General features: G+C 59.2%; 2 protein-coding genes across 5 annotated transcripts in view; one reads left to right on the forward strand and one right to left on the reverse strand.

Moving 5' to 3' along the window:
- Nucleotides 1-9418, forward strand: part of NIBAN2 (niban apoptosis regulator 2) — a 51688-nt gene extending 42270 nt beyond the window's left edge. The window contains exons 6-14 of the mRNA XM_082613015.1: nt 2750-2865; nt 3386-3490; nt 3582-3744; nt 4794-4981; nt 5690-5845; nt 6281-6397; nt 6520-6627; nt 6733-6844; nt 7308-9418. Of these exons, the coding sequence (XP_082469141.1) occupies nt 2750-2865; nt 3386-3490; nt 3582-3744; nt 4794-4981; nt 5690-5845; nt 6281-6397; nt 6520-6627; nt 6733-6844; nt 7308-7900 (1658 nt within the window). The 3' untranslated portion in view covers nt 7901-9418. The remainder of the gene's footprint in view (nt 1-2749; nt 2866-3385; nt 3491-3581; nt 3745-4793; nt 4982-5689; nt 5846-6280; nt 6398-6519; nt 6628-6732; nt 6845-7307) is intronic.
- The window catches only part of LRSAM1 (leucine rich repeat and sterile alpha motif containing 1), a 44337-nt gene continuing 32137 nt past the window's right edge, over nt 9084-21283 (reverse strand). For all 4 annotated transcript variants that reach the window (XM_082613030.1, XM_082613031.1, XM_082613029.1 and 1 more), the window contains 7 exons: nt 20521-20601; nt 18869-18964; nt 16822-16920; nt 15689-15820; nt 14549-14630; nt 12864-12997; nt 9084-11685 (listed from right to left, as the gene is read on the reverse strand). In XM_082613030.1, the coding sequence (XP_082469156.1) occupies nt 11560-11685; nt 12864-12997; nt 14549-14630; nt 15689-15820; nt 16822-16920; nt 18869-18964; nt 20521-20601 (750 nt within the window). In that variant the 3' untranslated portion in view covers nt 9084-11559. The remainder of the gene's footprint in view (nt 11686-12863; nt 12998-14548; nt 14631-15688; nt 15821-16821; nt 16921-18868; nt 18965-20520; nt 20602-21283) is intronic.

Here is a 21283-nt window from a genome sequence, read left to right on the forward strand (position 1 = left end):
GCTGAGGGGTATGGGTGTGGGTCCTGTGGGCAGGAGGGGAGGCCGGGGAGAGCTGCTGGGGCGGGGGGAGAGGCGTCCTGCGGCCACAAGGTGTTGAGAGCTGACAGGGCGGTTTTAGAGGAGCCTTTCCTCCACCCTGAGGACTGTGGGAAAGTTCTCGGCTTCCTCGGGGGCTGGGCCTGGAATTTGCAGGGCCTGGAATTGCTCACTCCGGGGGCTGCCAGGAAATGGGGGGTGGCTCGGGAAGGAGGCTGAGCTGGGTGGACACAGTTCGTCCGGCCCCCGCCCACATCCTGCATTCCCGGAGCAGCTGGGGCAGCAAGAGGCAGCGGGCACGGAGCTGCCCCCTCGGGCTGGGCCTGGGGTGCAGAGGTCAAGGCCTCTTCCTGTCTGACCGCCGTCCCCCTCTGCCTGCTGCCCGGGCCTGAGGAATGTAGCTTCCTTTCTCAGCCTGACCCTGAGGACCCCACGGGCAGGAAGTCTCCAGGTCTCACTAGAGTCAGCCGGTCTGGATTCAGGCCCTGGGGCTGCCGTTCCCTAGCGGTGTGGCCTCGAGCCAGTGACTTTGCCTCCCTGAACCCGTTTCCTCATGGGGAGAGTGGGGCTGAGAACAGCTGTCCCTCTGGGAGCCGTTTGGGGAATTAGGTGAGGGAATGCGTGTGCGGTCTCAGCCTTAGTCTGCCGTAACGCGGGACCACAGACTGGGCGGCTTAAACAACAGAAGTTTATTTTTGCACAATTCTGGAGGCTGGAAGCCCAAGATCCAGGTGTCAGCAGGTCTGTTTTCTTCCGAGGTCTCTGTCCTTGACCAGCAGGCAGCTGCCGTCTCCCCATGTCCTCACACAGTCCCCGCTCTGTGTGCGCAATTTGTCCAGATTTCTTCTGAGGACACCAGCCATACATATGGGATCAGGGCCGAGCCTGAGCCCCTCGTTTTAACTTAATTTCCTCTCTAGTCCCTGTCTCCAGTCAGTCACATTCTGAGGGCGCTGGGGGTCAGGACTTCAACATAGGACTTTGAAGGGACACAGTTCAGCCCCTAACAGCCAGGCTCAGGGGAAGAGCTCGGGAGGGGTGACCCTCCCTTTTGACTCAGCCACTCGGCGTGCAGAGTAGGGACGTCCTGAGGGTCTGAGGCTGCACGTCTGACTGGCCAGAGCCCGGGGCATCGGCGGCCTCCTTCCTGCTGCCCAACCCTCTGGCTTGGCGTCCTGTCACCTGGAGAGCGACCCTGCCTGGCACACCCGGCTTGCCGTCTGCAGACTGTAAATGCCCCAATGTGAGAAAGGCTGCATATAACGCACGGCTGGATTTTCTAGGCAAAACCCGGTCTCTGGGAGACGGTGCCCCTCCTTAAGCCTGAGGGGCTTCCTCCCCTGGCCCAGCTGGGCAGCACCCACCCCAGGGCTCTGCGCGGCACCCCAGCTGGGACACCCTTGCTCTGCCCCCGTCACTCACTCCTCATCTCAGGTCCCTGAAATGCAGGGTGAGATGCCCCTCACGCCCCCATCCCAGTCCACGGAGCTGCCACTGCAGGGCTGGGGCTGGGCCTCAGTTTCCCCACCTCTGAGCTCTCTTCCAGCCCCGCCAGGCAGTGTGATTCCTGGGTCAGCGGATGTGGAGGGGAGGGGTTCTCCCCACGCCAGAGAGGGGCTTCTTCTCTGTGTGGGTGACTCAGCCCGTAGTCACTGCAGTGGAGGTCGGGGTTTCGGAGGCACTGGCTGCCATTTCCCCTTCCCTTGGCTCTGGAGACACAGCGGTCAGGGGCTCGTGGCCAGGGTAGCCGCCAGCTGCCTGGCTGTGAGGTGTTTAACCACGTTCATCCCGAAGTCAGATGTTGCGACTTCCTGCAGCCTGCCTCCCCAGCACCCAGGCTGAGGCCCATGCCTTGTTCACTGACCCCCTCGCCAGCACGGGGGAGGTGGGCAAACTCATCTGGGCCACCACCGCCACCATCAGTGACAAAAGTGAGAAATGGTATTTCCAGTCCCCTGGATGCACGGCGGTGAGCAAGGCGGACCCATGTGTGGCTGCAGTTACTATAAAGTGCGATGTGGTACCCGCTGGGCCTGCTCCCAGGCCCTGCCGCCCCGCAGTGGGTGTGCGAGGGCAGGCTGGTCATTGTTCCCACTATTCGGAAGGGAGAACTCAGGTCCCTTAGGCTATGCAAACTATGGCCCGTGAGCCAAATTGGGCTCATCGCCTATTTTAATCCAGTTGTATCGGCTCGTTGTTCACACACTGCCTGCGGCTGCTTTCCTGCTACAATGGCAGGTTGAATGGCTGGGACGGAGATCGTCTGGCCCACGAAGCTGAGACTATTTACTGTCTAGCCCTTTGCGGGGAAAGTTGGCAGGCCCCTGATGGAGGGAGGGTCTCTGGGTGCCTCTGGTACGCTGTCTGCCGTGCTGGGCGGCCTCTCCTTGGTGGTGGCGGCGGCTTCTGGTCCTGGCTCTGCTGCTCACTGGCCTTGGACCCTCGGCAGTGGCCTGACCTCGGAGCCTGTTTCTTCATCTGGAAAAGCAGAGGACACGACGGTGCCCACGTCTCGGGCTGGTTGGGAGGACTGAAGGAGATGGAGGATACAGAGGAGGGCTGTCTTGCTGTCCACTGCAACTACTCCTGATGCTGTTGCTACAGGAGCCGTGGGGGTCAGAGGTCGGGGGAGTTTGGGCAGTCAACCCACTGGTGTTGGTGGAGGGCACGGGCCATCCTACTGACCTCCTCTCTCCATCCCTCTCCCGGGCAGGGATCCCCGAGGACTCCAAGGTGGAGGGCCCTGCGTTCACTGACGCCATCCGCATGTACCGCCAGTCCAAGGAGCTGTACGGCACCTGGGAGATGCTGTGTGGGAACGAGGTGCAGGTGAGGCCAGGGAGGCTGGCGGGGAGACTGCGCAAGTCAGCGCGGGGCCACAGGCAGGGCTCTGGAGCACCGGCTGCAGGTTCGGACGGGTCGAGGCTGAGGTGGATCCCACAGGGGGAGCTACTTGTTATTTTGTTCAGTCATTAACTGAGCACTGACCCTGGACTAGGTGCTGGGGTGCACTGTAAGAGGGACGCAGTCCTGGCCCTCAGGGGGCTGTCTAGGAGAAACAGACGTTTGACAAGTACACGCACACACTTCATGTGCAGGCAAGGGGGGCAGGGTGTGGTATTCCAGACAGGGTGGCAGCATGTGCAATGGTCCTGAGGTGGGGCCCCTACAGGATACCTAAGCAGATAAGCTGGGACCTGTGGGAATGATGCTCAGGAGGGAGGGCAGTGGAGACGTGGAGCGAAGATCAGCTTTTTGAGGGGGGGGCTTGAGTTGCCGGGCTTGCCGGAATATGGAGGGGGCTGGGCATGCTCCAACCCCTGCCCCGGCCTGTGCCTCCCGGTCCTAGATCCTGAGCAACCTGGTGATGGAGGAGCTGGGCCCTGAGCTGAAGGCAGAGCTCGCCCCCCGGCTGAAGGGGAAACCGCAGGAGCGACAGCGGCAGTGGATCCAGGTGGGCAGGCCTGGGCTTGGGAGCAGGGGTGGGGGGCCTGCAGCTGCCTGGCACCCTCAGCCTGGCGCTGACACCTCCGCCCTGCCCGCAGATCTCAGACACCGTGTACCGCATGGTGTATGAACAGGCCAAGGCACGCTTTGAGGCCGTGCTATCCAAGCTACAGCTGGCCCGGCCGGCCATGGAGGCCGTCATCCGCACCGACATGGACCAGATCATCACCTCCAAGGAGCATCTGGCCAGCAAGATCCGAGGTAGGCAGGCCACCTGCTGTGGTTGTCATCACCTGGTGGACGTGCTGGGACCACCCGCCATCCGGGGTCAGGGCGTCCCTCCTGCCTGTTTCAGGGATCCGTTTGCATTTCACAGGAATGACTTGATTCATTGATTATTTTTAAAACACCAGAATCAAATCCGAGGCATTATTCTTCCAACCCCTGTGAGGTGTTTGCCAGCTGTTATTTCTATAGACTCAGATCTTGGTGACCTAAATGACGGTGAGGAGGTTCAAGCCTCCTGTTCATCGTTGGTCATCAGATCTACCATGTGTCGTTCTAGCGACATCAGCTTGACTTTGGTGATTCACACTGAGCCAGCCTTTCCCTGGTCAGTTGATGCTCCTTTCTGTTCTGAGCCTGATGGGATCCTTTCACTCACTTGTCCATCACACGCTGGCCACAGCTGTGACTGTTGTCAGTTGCCCGAGGGTTATTCTCTAACCGCTGTTCTCACTGCGAGCTGGGGAGGACACCGAGAGTTGACATTTATTGTGTGGAACAAGTAATGTTAGCTGGGCAGGGGAGAGGGAGGGACGTCAAAACACCCCCTGGCTAAAAAATGCCTTGGTCAGAATGCCTTGGAGACAGTCCCTGCCCACAGGTAAGCAGCCTTTTCCAGGGTTGGGCTGAGTCAGGCAGAATCGGGGTTTGCAAAACCCAGAGGCTCACTGAAGCCACTGGAGTGTTTTTCATTTTTTTTTTTTTTAAATGAAGGAGCAAGACCCCCAAAGGTGAGTTCTCTTCCTCTAGCTCAGCAGAAACACTGCCGACCTAGCGACCTTTACACGAGCGGTTTTCTTAGTTTCTCGCCATCACAGTTTCAGGAACATCAGGATCCAGTCTCAGAACTCCCTGTTAGTCGTGCTGCTTTATCAGCTGTTCCTCAAGAATCCTTCAGTTTGCTAACGTTGTCACCAGTGGTTTTCTTTGAAGAATAATACGACAGCCTGCCTCTAGCCTGGGGGCCTGGGATGGTGGGAGTTGCTACTGGGGGTGCCATCCGCTAACCAGCTCCCTCGGTGCAGCCTCCATCCTCCCCAAGGCGGAGGTGTGTGTCCGGAATCATGTCCAGCCCTATATCCCGTCCATCCTGGAGGCCCTGATGGTGCCCACCAGCCAGGGCTTCACCGAAGTGCGGGACGTCTTCTTCAAGGAGGTCACCGACATGAACCTGAACGTCATCAATGAGGGCGGCATCGACAAGCTGGGCGAGGTGAGCCAGGCACTGGCCCCGGGTTTGGGTTTGGGTTTGGTCTGGCCCCCGTCAGGCCCTCACTGTGATCAGGGCTGGCCGCTCCCCTCCGGGGCATAACCTGTGAACGGAGGGTCTGCAGGAGACCAAGGGGCCGGGCAAGTACACAGATGCTGTTTCGTGCACCCCACAAATGGAGCCAGCCTCTCTCACTTCTGAGTTCTCTGGTTCTCGGGGTGAACGGTCTTCCACAGACCCCATATTGGGATAGTCAGCTGCCTGGAACCCCACATAATTGTCAGGTACAGAGAGAATTGGTCCTGTAATCTTAGCGTCTTCTATACCCCAAACTGAGGAGTCCATTGACGATAATAATCATAGAATTTGAGAGCCATAGAAGACCTTAGAGATCATGAGAAACCATCTCCTGATTTGGAGGCTGAGGAAACTGAGGCTAAGAGAAGGTGAGCGATTTGCCCAAGGTCACCCAGCGCCCGGGCTGGCCTCTTCCCACACGCTGTACTGCTGGACCCCCCCCTCCTCCTGCCTTCAGATCCTCATGCTTCCTGTCCCGGGTCCTCCAGCGCTTGCCCTTGTGACCGCCACCCCCGGAGGGCCTTCCCGGGTGCCAGCCCCACGGCCTGGACCCCGAGGGCCCAGGGGCTGGGGGGCTGCCTGGCTACTCTGGCAGCCCCAGCTCAGGTCCCGTGTGTCTCTGCCTCCCTACAGTACATGGAGAAGCTGTCCCAGCTGGCGTATCATCCCCTCAAGATGCAGAGCTGCTATGAGAAGATGGAGCCGCTGCGGCTCGATGGGCTGCAGCAGCGTTTTGACGTGTCCAGCACATCTGTGTTCAAGCAGCGAGCCCAGATCCTCATGCGTGAGGTGAGCCCAGGGTGCTATCCCCAGGTCCCTATCTCCTGGGGAAGAGGCCCTGCCTCTGTGGCCTTCCTCCCCGGCCCCCTCCCCGTCCTCCTCACGGGCCTCGCTGCAGCCCCACTCGGCCCCGGCATGCTCTCCGCCGCTCTGCTCTCTGGTGTGTTTGGACGCTGCCCCTCTGCCCACTTGGCTAATTCAGACTCATCGTTTGGGTCTCAGAGACCCTTTCCTCTGGGAGGCCCTCCTTTCTCCCTAAGCCCCTTCCCACAGGGCCCAGGGCCTCTGTTTCCCTGAGGCAGGGACTGGCCCCGGTGCCCAGCCCTGAGCCAGCACACTAGACAGTACAGGGGCGAGCGAGTGAATGGGCAGCCGAGCACACAGGCGCCCCCTCCTCCCGGCGGGCACCCCTTTCATGTGCCCCGTGGTGTGCCCCGCCGGCAGCAAATGGACAACGCCGTGTACACCTTCGAGACCCTCCTGCACCAGGAGCTGGGGAAGGGGCCCACCAAGGAGGAGCTGTGCAAGTCCATCCAGCGCATCCTGGAGCGGGTGCTGAAGGTGAGCCGCCCGGCCAGGCCCCACCCCTCCACCCAGGGGGACGCTGGGGCTCGGGTCAGACCAGGGACCGGTGGAGCTCCCTGACTCAGAGCCGCCCGCGCCCTGGCCCCTCTTCGTGACAGAAATACGACTATGACAGCAGCACCGTGCGGAAGCGCTTCTTCCGGGAGGCTCTGCTGCAGACCACCATCCCGTTCCTGCTCAAGAAGCTGGCGCCCACCTGCAAGTCGGTGAGTGCGCCCTCCCCACCCCTCCCCACCCCCCACCAGCCCCAGCCCTGACCAACAGCCCTGACCACCCCTCTCTCTGCCCCCACCCACACCCCTGCCCGGCAGGAGCTGTCCCGGTTCCAGGAGCTGATATTCGAGGACTTTGCCAGGTTCATCCTGGTGGAGAACACGTACGAGGAGGTGGTGTTGCAGACGGTCATGAAGGACATCCTGCAGGGTGCGTGCCTCCCGGCCCCCGGGGGCTGGCTGCAGAGCTGGGTGGGGGCTGCTGCTGCTGCTGGGACCCTTACTGCCTGGAGGGTGGTGGAGGTGGCCGCCCAGAGGTCTTCCTGGTGGGGTCAGCTAAGCTACAAAGAAAAGAGAAGACTTACGCCGTGGGCTGGGGTGGGCCCACGACTAGCGGTGTGGCCCCAGAAGGGTAGCATCGCATCCCTGTGCCTTAGTTTGTTTGTGGGTCCTTGACATTTTGGGGCGCATCAGGTGAGTGACGGGGTGTAGGGTCACAGCCCCTGCTTCCCGGCACTGAGGCTTGAAAGAAGCCTCGTCCCAGTCACAGCACCCACTCAGGCCGAGGGAGGCCTCTGGGGGATGATGCAGGTCACAGCTGGGCACACTGTAAGGTGTGCTGGCGGCCGTCAGCCCCGTGGTAAATGTCCCGACACCGCCCTCTTGTCCTGTAGCTGTGAAGGAGGCCGCTGTGCAGAGGAAGCACAACCTGTACCGGGACAGCGTGGTCATGCACAACAGCGACCCCAATCTGCACCTGCTGGCCGAGGGCGTGCCCATCGACTGGGGAGAGGAGTACGGTGGCAGCAGTGACAGTGGTGGGGACGCCGGCAGCCCTGGTATCCCAGAAGCAGCCCTCCTCTCGGAAAAGCGCCGGCGTGCCAAGCAGGTGGTGTCCGTGGTCCAGGACGAGGAGGCGGGGCTGCCCTTTGAGGCTGTCCCCGAGCCGTTAGCACCTGCATCCGCAGACAGCATCACCGAGCTCCGTGGTCTGCTGGCTCGGGATCTGCAGGCCGAGAGCCCCCCGCTGGCTGGCCCCCTGCTCAATGGGGCCCCCGCCCAGGAGAGCCCCCAGCCCGGGGCGGCCCCTGAGCCCGCCTCACCGCCTGCCTCACCCCACCGGCAGCTCCCACCTGGAAAGGCCTCGGACCTCGAGCCTCCCAAGCCCAGTGACCAGGAGACCGGGGAGCAGGTGTCCGGCCCTGGCGGCCGCCCCCCAATCCATACCACCACCGAGGACGGCGCAGGGGTGCAGACTGAGTTCTAGGCCAGTCGCCCCCGAGCTTCTGTTGGACATGGCACACGGGCCACTCCCTCCGAGGCACTGGAAGGCTCAGCTCTGGGCGGGGAGCGGGGAGCCCAGTGGGCCTGTGCCTTCCAGGTGGGGATGGGGCCGGGCTGGTGTGGCACCTCTGGGGCTGGGCGGGGATGGGCCCATCTGAGTCACTTTATTGGGTTCGGTCACACTTGGTCGGTCTGTTTTCTCTTCTGTGGGATGATCTCGGCTTTCCTCCTCCTGCTGGGGCCAGAGCACAGCGGAGGGGGCTGGGAGCACTCAGTGGCCCTGGGTCCCTGAGTCCTGCCTCCCTGCCTCTGTGGCCCGTTTCCCTCGTGGATCTTGCCATCCTTGGGAAGAGGGCGGTAAGGGTAGCATCTGCTGTGACACAGCCCACGGATCCTCTCTCCTCTCACCAAGGGGCTCGCTGGAGCCAGGAAGACGGAGTGCTGAGGCCCGTCTCGGCCCCGCTCCTCCCTCCCTCCTCCCGGCTGGGCCCCAGAGGCCAGTTTTGGAGTGGATACTGGCCTTGCTGTCCTGCCCCGGGTGAGGGGATGTGCAAGGAGGGGGCCTTCAGGCTGGGGGAGGGCTGCCTCGCGGAGGGGGATGGGGCCGTGGGCCTGAGGAGAGAACAAGAAAGGCCTGGAACGGGCTGGTCTGGGGAGAGGACGTGTCTGCGGGCAGGAGGGCGTGACCTCTGCAGAGGTACTGCTGGGAGGGTGGGCGCGGTGGCAGATGGAGGGTCGCTGGAAGCTGGGCCGGCGCCTCCCCCTCCACGTGCTGGGGTCCAGTCTCCGGCGTCCCTCTGTCCCCGTGCTGGGCTGGGGGGTGGGGGGGCGGTGGCACGTTGCTCAGTGGCAGGGCTGGGGGGGGTGGGGACTCTGCAGGCCACTTCCAAGGTACGCGCTATCCTCCCAGGGAGCTGCGGGGCTTGTGAGGGGCAGGGGGATGGGCCGAGGCGCCCCAGGGCACCACTGAGCTTTTGGGTCAGGCTGGGGCTCGGCCCCTGCTGCTCTGAGTTTCCAGTCACCCCACCCTGAAAACTCCAGGACTCTTCAGATGTCCTCATGAGTCACATGGGGCCCAGCCATCCCCCTTCCTGGGGTGAGGGTCAAGCCGAGACCATCCTCAGGCTGGGACCTCCTGGCCTTCCCAGACCCCCTCCCCCTGCTGCTGTGAGGGGAGGGTGGGGAGGGCAGAAACCGAGTCCTTCAGGGTCCTCAACCCCATCCCAGCCCTGCATCCTCCATCCCCTCGATCTCCTTCCTGGACCGGGCCCTGGGACCCCCAGGACGTGAAGCACTGGCTGGTGCTCAGGGACCACCCCCCTTCCAGTCCCCCAAGCCCTAAAGTCAATGCCTCACTAACCTCTTTTACCAACACGTTCCGTCTGAAGATGCTCTCCTCTGGTGCCTTCTTTTGTGGTTTTCCAATCCTTCTCAAATCTTGTATTGAAAATATTATGCAAACTGTTTAAGCTTCTACTAATCAATAAATGCTTTATTTAAAGCCAGTGGCCCATGTGTGGTGCCAGCAGGGGGAGACCTTTGCTGGAGACTGACTAGGAGCATCTGTGCACCTTGACTTTCTGGGATGGTCGCTTGACCAAGTGCTTACAGGTGCATGGCAAGAGTTCTTCTATTATCCCATTTTACAGAGGAGAAAACTGAGGCTTGGAGAGAAGGGACACAGCAGGTAGGTGACTAACCTGCTAGCAGCTCAGACGGCTTCCTCAGCCAGATCCATGCAGGGTGCACCTCTGGCAGTCTCGGGCAATGGTGAGGGCAGGAGGACAGCTACTTTATGGCCATGTGGGCCCGAGGCTCACACTAGATCCAAACAGTGATGCCAGTGCTTTTAAGACCCCTGCTCACACAGCTAGTATTTCTGAGCACTTACTTACTGTGAGCCGTGCAGGTTACGTGCAAGACTAGGAGCCTCACAGCAGCTCCAGGTGGCGGGCACCATTGTCACATTTCATCGATGTGTAAACTGAGGTCCAGGAAGGTGGGGAACCTGGGCTGAGGCTATGGGGCCCCCCTCACCTTAGGGGACGGTGGCCAGTGGCTGAAGGCTTGTTAAGGGCTGAGGTGAGAAAGCAGGGGCTCAGCTGCAGTCTTGCTGTTGACCTTGGCAAGTCACTGAACTCAGCCTCAGGCTCGTCTATAAAAGGGGGGACCTATTGAGGGTTCAAGGAGACCCGCCAAACACTGTGCTCTGCGAGGCGGCCCTGCCCACCTCAGGCCTCAGTCTCCCCTCTTAGCTAAGCAGAGCCCAGGAGGGTGTGTGGGGAGGGGAGCCATCAGAGGTGCCCCGGGTACCTGGAAAGCAGGAGTCACACCACATGGGCCCTTCATCCGTCCTGTTTCAGCCCACAGGACTGACAGTCACAAGGCAGGGAGAGTGAGGGCCTGTCCCCTGCATCCCGCCGGCTCTTACGCTGTGCCTGCGATGAGCATTCAGGGCTCCCTGGTGGCCGCCGGCCTACGTCGGGGATCCATCGTGTCCCTTGCTGAACAGATGGGGAACTAGGACGTGGAAGGTTGGCCAGGGTCAGAGTTAGCTGGAGGCAGAGCCCAGGCACCCCGAGCAGGCCTGCCTCTAGCCCAGAGAAAACGCTGCCCCTGGTTCGAGACTATCGGCCAGAAAATGCACGATAAAGGTGCAGCTCTACAGTGAGTACCAGGAGCGTGGCTCCTCCTGGAATTGTGCAGTGAACAACCTGCGTGGCTGCATGGGTTCAGGGGTCGAGATGCTTCTAGGCTCCAGAGCCAGTGCCACCACGTTCCTGTCGCAGGGCCCGGGACACCCAGCCCCCTGGTCTGGGGTAACGATAACAGAGCACACAGCCCAGCCCGCACGGCACCACAGGCTCCGCAGACTCTCGGAGCCCTTCTCTTAGAGCCCTGGTCTCTCCACCTGCAACGAGGGAGGTTTGGATAACTTCACCTTTGGGAACACCGCACCTCCCCCCTTCCCTTCTGACTCAGCTGCGACCCCCTCCCCCTCCCCGGGCTCCATCAGGACCCAGTGATGACTCTGGAGGAACAGGCTGGAGATGGGTTTATTGACGTTCCCGCTTCGGGTCTGCAAAGCTCAGTGCCTGCCCTGGAGCTGCGTGGGGGGAGGAGGTGCAGATCTGGAGAGCAGAGGGGCCCAGCGTGCGGGGAGCAGCAGAGAGGGAGGCGAGGAGGGGCCGACGTCGCTGCGGCACCAGGCCCGCTCTGAACACATTCTGGCCAGTCAGTCCGAGGACAGGCCACGGTGGCCTCCCCACCTCTCCCCTCGGCCAGGGCCCTCTTGCACTCCCACCACCCTGCCCAGTGGGACAGCACTGCCCGGGCTCCCCTGATAAGGCTCCTGGGGGGGGCCGTGACTGCCAGAGGCAGCTGGACACTCAGGCCTGTGCTCAGAGGGAGGCACGCCGGCACCCCACACCCCACACCCTGTCCTCGTGCGGCGAGGGGTCCTCTCTCCTCCACAGTATTCACGCTGGCTCTGTCCTTGGTCAGGAACACTCCTGTCTCCGCCTGGGCCAGGACAGAGGGGCCGGTGCTAGTCCATGGAGAGCAGAGCGGGAGCTGGAGCCCTGGGCCCGCAGGTGGCAGAGGTGGGGCTGGAGGTGTCGGGCCCGGGCCGGCGGCCGGCGCTCAGCGGCTGTGGTAGATGCGGAGGCGCTGGGCGATGTCCTGGCGGCACAGCGGGCAAGTACGCAGGGGCTGGCAGCAGTGCTGGCAGCAGCAGACGTGGCCGCAGTTGAGGAAGATCATCTGGGCCTGAGGAGAGGGCGCGGGAGCGTCTGGGCCCCAGCCCGGGCTGGTTCCCCGGGGATGGGGCAAGGGAGGCCCCCGGCCCCTGAAGATCTGACGGCACGGTCGGCACGCTCCAGTCAGCACAGGAGCACGTGCCACCGCCCTCTTGGTCGCCCTCTGCCCCTCTCTGTAACAGCCGTGCACGTTTTACAGCCCCACCCTGTCTCACCAGCCCGGTCGTTGGATGTGCATGTTGTTCCCAATGTTTGGTTTTTCTATGCACTTTGCCCGGACCCTCGGTCTCAAAACCACCCCAGCATTATGGATTAAAAGCCATGGAAGCGTGTCTATCCTTTGCTTTAGCATTTCCTCTTTTTAGTAAGTCATCCTAAGGAAATAACCAAGGATGTGCTCCAAATTCTGTTCAAGGCTGTTCAGTATAGCACTGTTTGTAATAACAAGAGCTAGGAAGCCACCTCCGGGGCCCAGAGCAGCGGTTTGGTTAAATTTATAACCACCAAGGCCCCCTGTATCACCGCATTCCCTGAGCCCAGCAAAAACCACAGGGCAGGGCTTCCCTGGTGGCGCAGTGGTTGAGAGTCCCACCTGCCGATGCAGGGGACACGGGTTCGTGCCCCGGTCCGGGAAGATCCCACATGCCGCGGAGCGGCTGGGCCCGTGAGCCATGGCCGCTGAGCCTGCGCGTCGGGAGCCTGTGCTCCACAACGGGAGGGGCCACAGCAGTGAGAGGCCCGCGTACCACAAAAACAAACAAACAAAAAAACCCAAACCAAAACAAACAAAAAAACAAAAAAACCCACAGGGTAATCAAACTACTAACGTGGTGACCTTTTCTAAGTAGGATCACACTGGGGGGAGGGGGAGTATTTTACTTGCTACATTGCTGAATTTTTATAATAGGCATCAATTTTGTTACAGTTTTTAAAACAGGTTTTAAAAAGTCTCTTCAGAGAAAATTGTGTTGTTGATATTTAATGACTTAATACATACACGAAGGGAAACTTCCTAAGTGGGAGAAAAACCTCTCTTTTGCAAAAAAGGCCCAGAAAATGATGTTAGCCTTACTCATGTTTGGGTAATGGGATCAGGGGTCATTTTAATTTCCTGTTTTTTGCCCAGGAGGCTGCGGACGGCAGGCACTGGGCAGGTGGGCGGGGCTGGGCCCGTTGCCCCAGACTTACCTCCCGTTCCAGGCACACAACACATTCTGAGGTCTGGGCCTCCACCTCTGCGCAGGGGGCTGACGGTCTCACTGCCTCGGGAAGCTCCTCAGGGGCCGTGGGGAGGACCTCGCCCTGGGGTGGTTTCAGTAGCTCTGTGGGGACAGAGAGGCTGAGGCAGGGTCATGGCCACCTGACCCCGATCCCTAGGGCCTCCCCTGGCCCTGCCTGCCCCAAGTGGACAGAGAGCTGGAGCGGGATGGGATCTGAGCAGGATCCTGCCTTCCTACACACCCTCTTATTTCTCTTTGCTGAGCCTCATTCCCCCACCTGTAAAATGGGACAGCGGGGGCGCCGATTCATTGGGGCCTCTTACGCCTAACACACTCTGAATCCTTCACAGCCACCCTGCAAGTAGGGCTCATCACTGTCAGAGATGAGAAATCGGAGGCTCAGAGGGGGAAGCCATTTGCCCGAGGCCACAGGGCCATCTGGTGGTAGAGCTGCCCCGCAGGAGCCCTGGGTAGGACCAGACCTCGCTCGCAGAGTCTCCAAGCAGGGGCCCAGGCGCAGGTGGCCCAGAGGAGCAGGGAGAGGAGTGAGCAGCTCTCAAGGCTGCTCCCCGTGTCCCCCGGCAGAGCCCCCAGCATGTCCACTGCTCTGCCCTGGATCCAGCGTCCCCTGCCTGGGTCCCAACCGCCGCGAAGGAGGACATCAGAATCGGTCTCTCTCGTTATCACACCACGTGCACCAGCAACATCCCCAAGTCTCTCTCCATCCCTGACCCCCATCCCCTTGGTTCATGTTTTTCATTTATTCTACAGGTTAAATTACAAGTAGTATTTTTTATAATTGTAAAAAACCTGACGTTTTTTTAAAAAGCCTATCACAACCACTCTAGACCCTCTAGGGGTATCATGGTGTCCCCCCAAACCATCACTGTAAGGGGGCACTTCTATATTTAATATAACACATACTGAGTCCTGGGATCAGAAAGAGAACTGTTGGGAAAACTCCTGAGGCTCTCCTGCCCTCTGGAGCTCAGGAGCCTTCCAGCCCAGCCCCTCCCTGCAGGGCGGCCACAATCAGGAAGAAGCCCTAAGGGTTAGGGTTAACCTATCTCTGCCTCAGTTTCCTCATCCCTCAGATGCGGGTAACAATGGTGCCCACCTCACGGGACTGCAGCAAAGGTGGCCTGACATGGTGGTCATCAAATGCCTGATACCCGTCCTGCTCGGCACACAGGAGACCCGACTCCCGCACCTCCCCCTGGGTCAGCCACAGCACCTGCCCTCTCCCGGGCCTCCGGATGAGGGCAGGGCACCTCCTTCACAACCATCACAAACACCTTCCTACATCCAAACCACAGGCCTGCGCTGGGGCGCAGTGCTGGGCACAGGGTGGGCACTGGGTCTGGCCGATTTCTCCCTCTACTCCAGGGATCCTGAGTGTTTGGTTCCTGACGTCTAGTAGGGCGGGTTTAGGGAAGCCAGAAGGGTCCTGAAACTGCTGTAGGAAAAGTTCTTTTTTTTCATTTTTGGAGCCTGCTTTTCCCATTTATAAATTGTTCCTTTAGGAGGGAAGCTTAAGGACTGGCCAGGGTTAGAAGTAGCCCTTAGGACTCATCCTGAACTGTAAACACGTGACGCCCCCAACCGCAGCCCACACGTAAGGGCTCTGCTCAGGAGAGGGCTCAGCACCAGTACCTGGCCGGGTCCTGGTCGCGTCCAGCAGCTCCTGGGCTCTGCGCAGGATCTGGTGCCGCAGGCCGGCTTCCGAGACGCCCACCTGCTCGGACAAAGGAGGGCAGGTCATGGCCTGGGCTGGGCAAGGGACCTGCTCTGCAGCACGGTCAGAGCCACTACTTCCTCCCTGGCTTCTAGTACCCTCAGCTGGAAACACGGAGGCCTACGAGGGCCCGACAATCCGTACAGCAGAGGGAGACACTGAGGCCCAGAGGGAAACCAACGCTAGTAACAGCTACAGTTTAGCAGGTGTGAAGCCCGCGCAGGGGCTGTGCTGCCAGCTTCACCCGCATGACCTCCCGTCACCCCCGTGACGACCAGGAAGTCAGGACCCTCTGTCACAGTTCGCACAGTCAGGTGGTTCACACCGAGGCTGAGCTGCTGAGCAGTGGCCGTGCCAGAAGCACACAGTCCCTCAGCCTCCAGAGAGAGTCCTCCTGAGCGTGGTTCTGAGCCCCAGTGTCTGCGTCTGCCGAGGGCCGGGCAGTACAGCAGAGCGGTCCACAGCATGGACCCCAGCACCAGGCTCTGCTGTGTGACCTCGGGCAAACTGCTACCTTGCCGTATCTCAGCCTCCTCATCCGAAAAATGACAATGTCAGCACATGCCTGCCCAGACTGTTGGGAAGATTCAATGAATTTGTACGTAAAACGTGCCTAGAACAGCGCCTAGCACTGTCAAGTATTTGCCGGCATCAGTATGTGTCTCTTTTGAAGCGGAAATGAATTAGCACAGCGTGAACCAGGCTCGGCAGTGCTGCTGTGGTAACTGTAAATCCATGGGGTGGGGAGGGGCTGGTCCAGGTGAGCTCCAAGGTCCTGGCTGTCCAGCCCTACGAGGTGAAGAACCAATGTGAGCCGGGGTGGGGGGCAGGGGGCAACAATCTGGGGTCAGCAGGACCCATAGCCCTGGCTTTTGTAGCCACGTGACTGGGGGCACATGGGGCACACGTTCTGGCCTTCTGGGAGCAAGGTGGCCCTTTGACAGCTGATGACGCGGGCCTCACCAAGAACCGTGTGAAGAGAAAGAGGCCCCTTGGCTGGGTTGGGCCAGGGCCCTGCCCGCCGCCCTCACCTCCCCCGAGGGGCAGCTGCTACCCACCTTGGCCAGGTCCCCAGGGCCCATCCGGCTCAGCATGTCCAGTGAGATGCGGTGGTGGGCGAAGATGGGAAGGTAGTGCTCGGCCGACAGCTCCACCAGGAGGGCCACCAGCTGGCGCTCCAGGCCTTCCTCCTACAGGACAGACCCAAGGGAGAAGCCAAGCGCACCACGGATGGGGAAAAAACCAAGAATTCATTACTTACTCACAACAGCAAACAAAGAGTTCAAATACATACAACATAACATGTAAAACGTGTTCTTGGAACATTTCCTACAAAAATGGATATGTAAGGGCATAGACATAGATGCACGAGGAAGTTAGTTCACTGCCACTCTGTAAACTTGACAATGCAAGCAACTTAAGTACCCATCAAGAGGGGACTGTTTAAACAAATGAGGGCTCATCCAGATCCTAAATGCTGTGCAGTCGTCTGGAAACAATGAGGAGATCTACGCACACGGGCCTGGAGAACAGCCCGTCACTATTGTTGAGGGGAAAAAGTTGCCAAAATAGCCTTATAGAAGGACTCTTGTTTTTTTTTTGGTCATGCCATGTAGCTTGCGGGATCTTAGTTCCCCAACCAGGGATCGAACCTGTGCCTGCTGCAGTGGAAGCGCAGAGTCTTAACCACTGGACCACCAGGGAGTTCCCAAGAAAGACTCCATTTTTATTTAAAAAAAAAAAAAAAGGGTGTGTGTGTGTGCACACGTGTGAGAGAGGAAGGGGGAGGGAGGGAGGGAGGGGGAGAGGGAGGGGAGGGAGGGGGAGAGAGGGGAGAGGCAGGAGAGGGAGGGAGGGATGGAGAGGGAGGTGGGGGAGAGAGGGAGGGGCAGGAAGGGAGGGGGAGGGAGGGAGAGGGAGATGGGGGAGGCTGGGGACCACCGCTGTCCCATCCACAGCCCCTGCGCTGGTGAGCGCACAGCAGGCTGCGGGTCTCTGCTCTGCCCAGCAGTGACTGAAAAGTCACCTGAACCAACTCTCCTCCCTCTCGTTTCTGTCCCTGCCCGGGCCGAGCACAGGACCTGGTGCACTTAGTCACCAGAAATATGAATGGAATTAAACTGGACAGGTCAGGAAGCCGGGCATCACTGAGGCCAGAGGCTCCTGCAGGGTGGGCGCCAGCAGTCCTCACCTGCAGCTTCAAGGACAAGGGTTTCTGGTTCAAGAGCCGCTGATACTGAATCAGCCAGTAATTCTCCTGCTTAGTTTCGCTTTTGGCTTCTAACTCCGTCTGCCAAGAAGGAAGCAGACACTGTTAGTTACAGGTCAGTGAACAGAAACAATGACAGTGACACCTGTGAGCTCTGCTCCTCTGAGCACGTGGATGACTTGGTGTTTTACAAAGAACTTGCCTGCCCACTGTTGCCTCACCCTTTAAACTGCTGAGCCCGGAAAGGCAGGAGGCATCACTACCCCCACTTTACTGCTGAGAACGATCTCAGACACAGCATACCTGGTGGGGGGACTGGAACCTGGGCTGCTGACACCTGGTGCCCGCCCCCCCTTCCCCGGGCATCATGACTTGGAGGGGGACACCTTCTCATCTGCTTATGGGAAGAGCAAAGTACTAGGCAGCCGTCTCCTTCCCCCAAGAAGGCTTGGTGTGTCCTCTGGGTGCCAGGCAGGGAGAGAAATAAGATTCTAAGGACACCTTCAGCTTCCGGAGTGGGCTTCACCTGACAAAGCCGGAGAATTATAAACATGCTATTCAAGCCGATTCCTCCATTCCATCACTCAAACATTCCTGAGTGTTGTTCTGGGCCAGGCACCGTTCTGGGTGCTGAGGACACAGCAGTGAACACACGATACTAACAGCAGCAGAAGCAGCAACGTCAGGGCACTTCGTGCCAGACCGCGCTGTGCACTGGGAGATGCCCTTGTACTTCATTCTCACGATTCTGTGAGTTAGTTTCTGCTTCACAGGTGAAGAAACTGAGTGATTAGTTCAGAGTGAATACCAGTCAGCCCAAGGTCAAAGAGCTGCCCGTGTCGTGGCCAGGATTCAGACCCAGGTCTGTCTTGCTCGGAGCCTGTGCTCTCAACCACCAAGCCACCTACCAAGGACTGCAGCTGCGCGCTGGGGGTCCATGCGATGTGGGCGGCAGGATTACACTGCATGCATCTCCCCAGCCCCCTCTAGTGGTCCCTCCTGTACCTTGCTGAGCTGGCTCCCCGTTTCCAGCCTGGCCCTCTCTGGGCTGTGGGCGCACCTCTCTTTGGGAGCCCATGACCCTGATGGTCAGGTCCTGATGAGGTGCACAGTGAGTCCCCGAGGCCCCTTGAGGGCGGGAGCACACGGCCACGGCACGGCTGCCCCTACACGGCACTCAGGGCGCGGGTCACACATTGATGCAATTTAAAGGTGAAGGCAGGGAGTCACCGTGAGGAACAGGCAGCTTCTGACTGGCACAAACACGCCACCTGGGCTCGTGCGGGGCTTGGGAAGAAACTGGTCTCGCTCCTTTCCATCCCCGGCACACGGCCTGGCCCACGGTGGAGCTCAGAGGACGTCTGGTCTGGGGCAGTAACCACGCCACAGGAAAGACTGGGTCCTGACCACTCAGGTGCACTTGGGCTCTGGAGGAAGGGACCCTGACCTGCCACCCTAAATGGGGCTCTGCCACCCTGATGATGTGCCAGAGTCAAACCCATTTGGGTCCAGGGGGCAGTTGGGCAACTCCTGTCGAAGGCTTACTAAATGGTCTGCCCTGGACACACCAAGTACTCTCCTGGGCATCTGTCCTGAGCAAACAAATACCCATGGCTGTTCTCAAATACTTAGCTGCCGAGACAGCCTTGCTTATTAAAAGTAAAAAAACGGGAAGTATGCTTGACAATAGGCCAAACGAGGGCCCATCTCAATGCAGCCACGGAAGGAACGCAGAGGACATGAAAGACAGGAAAGAGCAGGTGCAAACGAACGGGTTGGAAAGGGGTGTGCGGTTCTGTGTTACAGGCTCGTACATGCATCACGATAAACGTGCATCCCGATGTTTGGAAAACAGACCTCAAAACATTAACAATAGACAACTCTCAGAAGTAAGATTCTTTTCCTTTGAACTTTCCATTTTTTCTTTGATGAACAACTATTACTAGACTAATGAAGGTGTTTCTAAGAACAGCAAGAGCATTTAGGGAAAGCAAACCCATGAGCGACTCGACGCGGAAGCCAGACGCACCAGGATCTCCCGAAGCTCCTCCTCTCGCTGTGTCTTCTCTTTGAGCAGCTGCTGGAGCAGGGAGCTCAGGACCCAGCGCTGCTCCGAGATCATCTCCTGCAACACAAGACCACGCCCAGTGCTGGGAAATTCGCAGTACCCCGGCCCAAGAAGTCCCCGCAGCGCGGCAGCAGGATCCCCCTCACTCAGTTCTCAGCTGGCAGCCGGCGGGGGGGGCCGCAGTGGGTCTGACTCCATTCAAGGCTCTGTCCTTGATCTCAGGCTGAGAGTTGGGGAACAGAGCAGAGGGGCCTCTCTGCCCAAGCATCCCCTCCCCACCTTCTCACCAGCCTGTACCTCCCTTCCCCAGGGGGTAAGGCCAGGCACGGGATCTAGTGACCGAAGACAGCGCAGTGGTAAGAAACATCAAACAAAGGAAATGACAAGCAGCAGGTACCTGACTTCAGTCTCACTGACTACAGAGCACGTGGGCAGAAGCCAACAGTGGGAGGGAGGGTGGGTGAGTGACCCACGCCAGCCAGGAAGGCTCTACCCAGACGGAGTGATGTGCAAACCCGAGAAAGCCCCATTCGTGTCTTGTTCCACTCTTCTCCTCCTCTTGGAAACCCCATGGAGACCCCGAAAACAGGAGCCCCACAGCTCTAACGGGCAGGAGGCATGGGCACCCACCAAGCACGGTGGTTGCATCTTCTTTCAGAGCTACACCAACCCCCGCAAGGCCGAGGCCTTTCCATTTCCTAGCCCACTCCTCTCTGATGGCCCTGAGACACAGGCTGGGCCTGAAAGACTATTTCCCTTTTATGCAGGGGAGACGTGGAGGCCCAGGGAGGGGAAGTAACCTGCCTAACGTCATACAGTGACAGACCCGTGGGATTCCAGACCCCAGCATTCTTCTCCTTCATTGAGAAGCCCATGAGACAAATGAAGACTGCTCCACTGAGGACAGACACAGGGATGGTGACAGACAGAAGGCTCTGCTCAAAAGCCTGGTACGGGGCACATGTCCTCACACATCATTGATCCAACCCTTCTGCGTACAGCTGGGGAGACTAAGGTACAGAGAAGGGAAAGGGCTGCCCCTCCTGCCTCCCCACCCAGGTCACACAGCAAGACTGTGCGGGGACAACCCGGGCCCCGGGTTTGCAGTCCAGAACGCTGTCTGCTAGTCTCTGCAGCCTCCACATCTGTGTGAGCACCCAGGTGTGACCACCACCCTGGTGTCCACCCAGGCTGGAGTTCATAGAGCCACAGCTGGGCCCACTCCTCAGACATCCTTGGAACACCAAGAAAGCTCCTTCCCCAGTGATGTCAGCCGTGAGAACCAGCGCCCCAGAAGCATGACTTAGAGAGACAGGGAGCTCAGTAGCAACCCAGCTCCAAAACAAAGAAAACACGGAGATGGAGATGCAGCCGGATGAGCCTTGGCAATGAAACCCTCCTTCCTCTGACCCTCCTGCCTAGCCACGGGCTGATCCCAGCCCTAACCTTGGCCTGCGCTGGACTCGGCCCCCAGACCGGGCTCCCACGAGCCTTCTGGGGCCAGGGCATCCTCCAGCATCACTGCCTTGTCTGCTGGAGAGCAGCTGAGAGGCGGTGGGGGCATTAGTTGGGGGTGGGGTGGGGGACAGGGCAGGCTAGGGAGCCCTACATACCTGTAGCGCCTCTGTGTCCAGGGATTTCCTCTTTAACTCCAGCTGTGTCAGCTGCAATAACTCAGTTTCTATTAACTTAATCTAAACAGAAGATGAGACAGGGGTTTTTTAATTCACATTAACCACGGTTTAATCCTGTGCCGCTGCTCCTGGATGGCCAAGTAGATCTAAGAATCCTTTCTGGGGGCGCTCTGCCATGAAGGGGGCCTGTGTACCCTGGGAACCTCATCAGCGGGGGTTTAAAAAGAATTCGTTATTTCATGGCCCTGAACGCTTTGCGGCGTGGACCCTCTTGTCCTGGACAGTATAGCTGATCAAAAGTCGGGCACAGGGCCAGCCCAGAATGGGTGCTGATCAAGGTATGTGCAGTGAAGGGGCTTTCCTTCCAGGTGAGGACCAGAGTGAAGAACAGACACGGAATTCTCACTGAGCCTCTTACCAGTCCAATTCTCTTGCTTCCTCTAAACGGCTGTCACACAGGAGTGCAGAGGGCAATGGAAGGGACTGAATAATAATAATAATAGTAGTAGTAGCTGATATTTATTGAGATTCCACATGCTAGGGCTGTGCTGTGCAATTTATTTGCATCATTTCATCAATACCTATTAGGAAGTTATTATTGCCTCTATTTTACAGACAAGGAAACCGAGGCTCAGAGAGGTTAAGTAACTTGCCCAAGGACACACAGCAGGTAAGTGAGTGTGCCTTCTCCTTGGGATGTCCCTGCTTGTCTGAGGGGAAGAGCTGGCCTGGTGGGTCAAAA

This window comes from Mesoplodon mirus, assembly GCF_964341445.2.
Source record: "Mesoplodon mirus genome assembly, chromosome: 1".
NCBI classification, from domain to species: Eukaryota; Metazoa; Chordata; class Mammalia; order Artiodactyla; family Ziphiidae; genus Mesoplodon; species Mesoplodon mirus.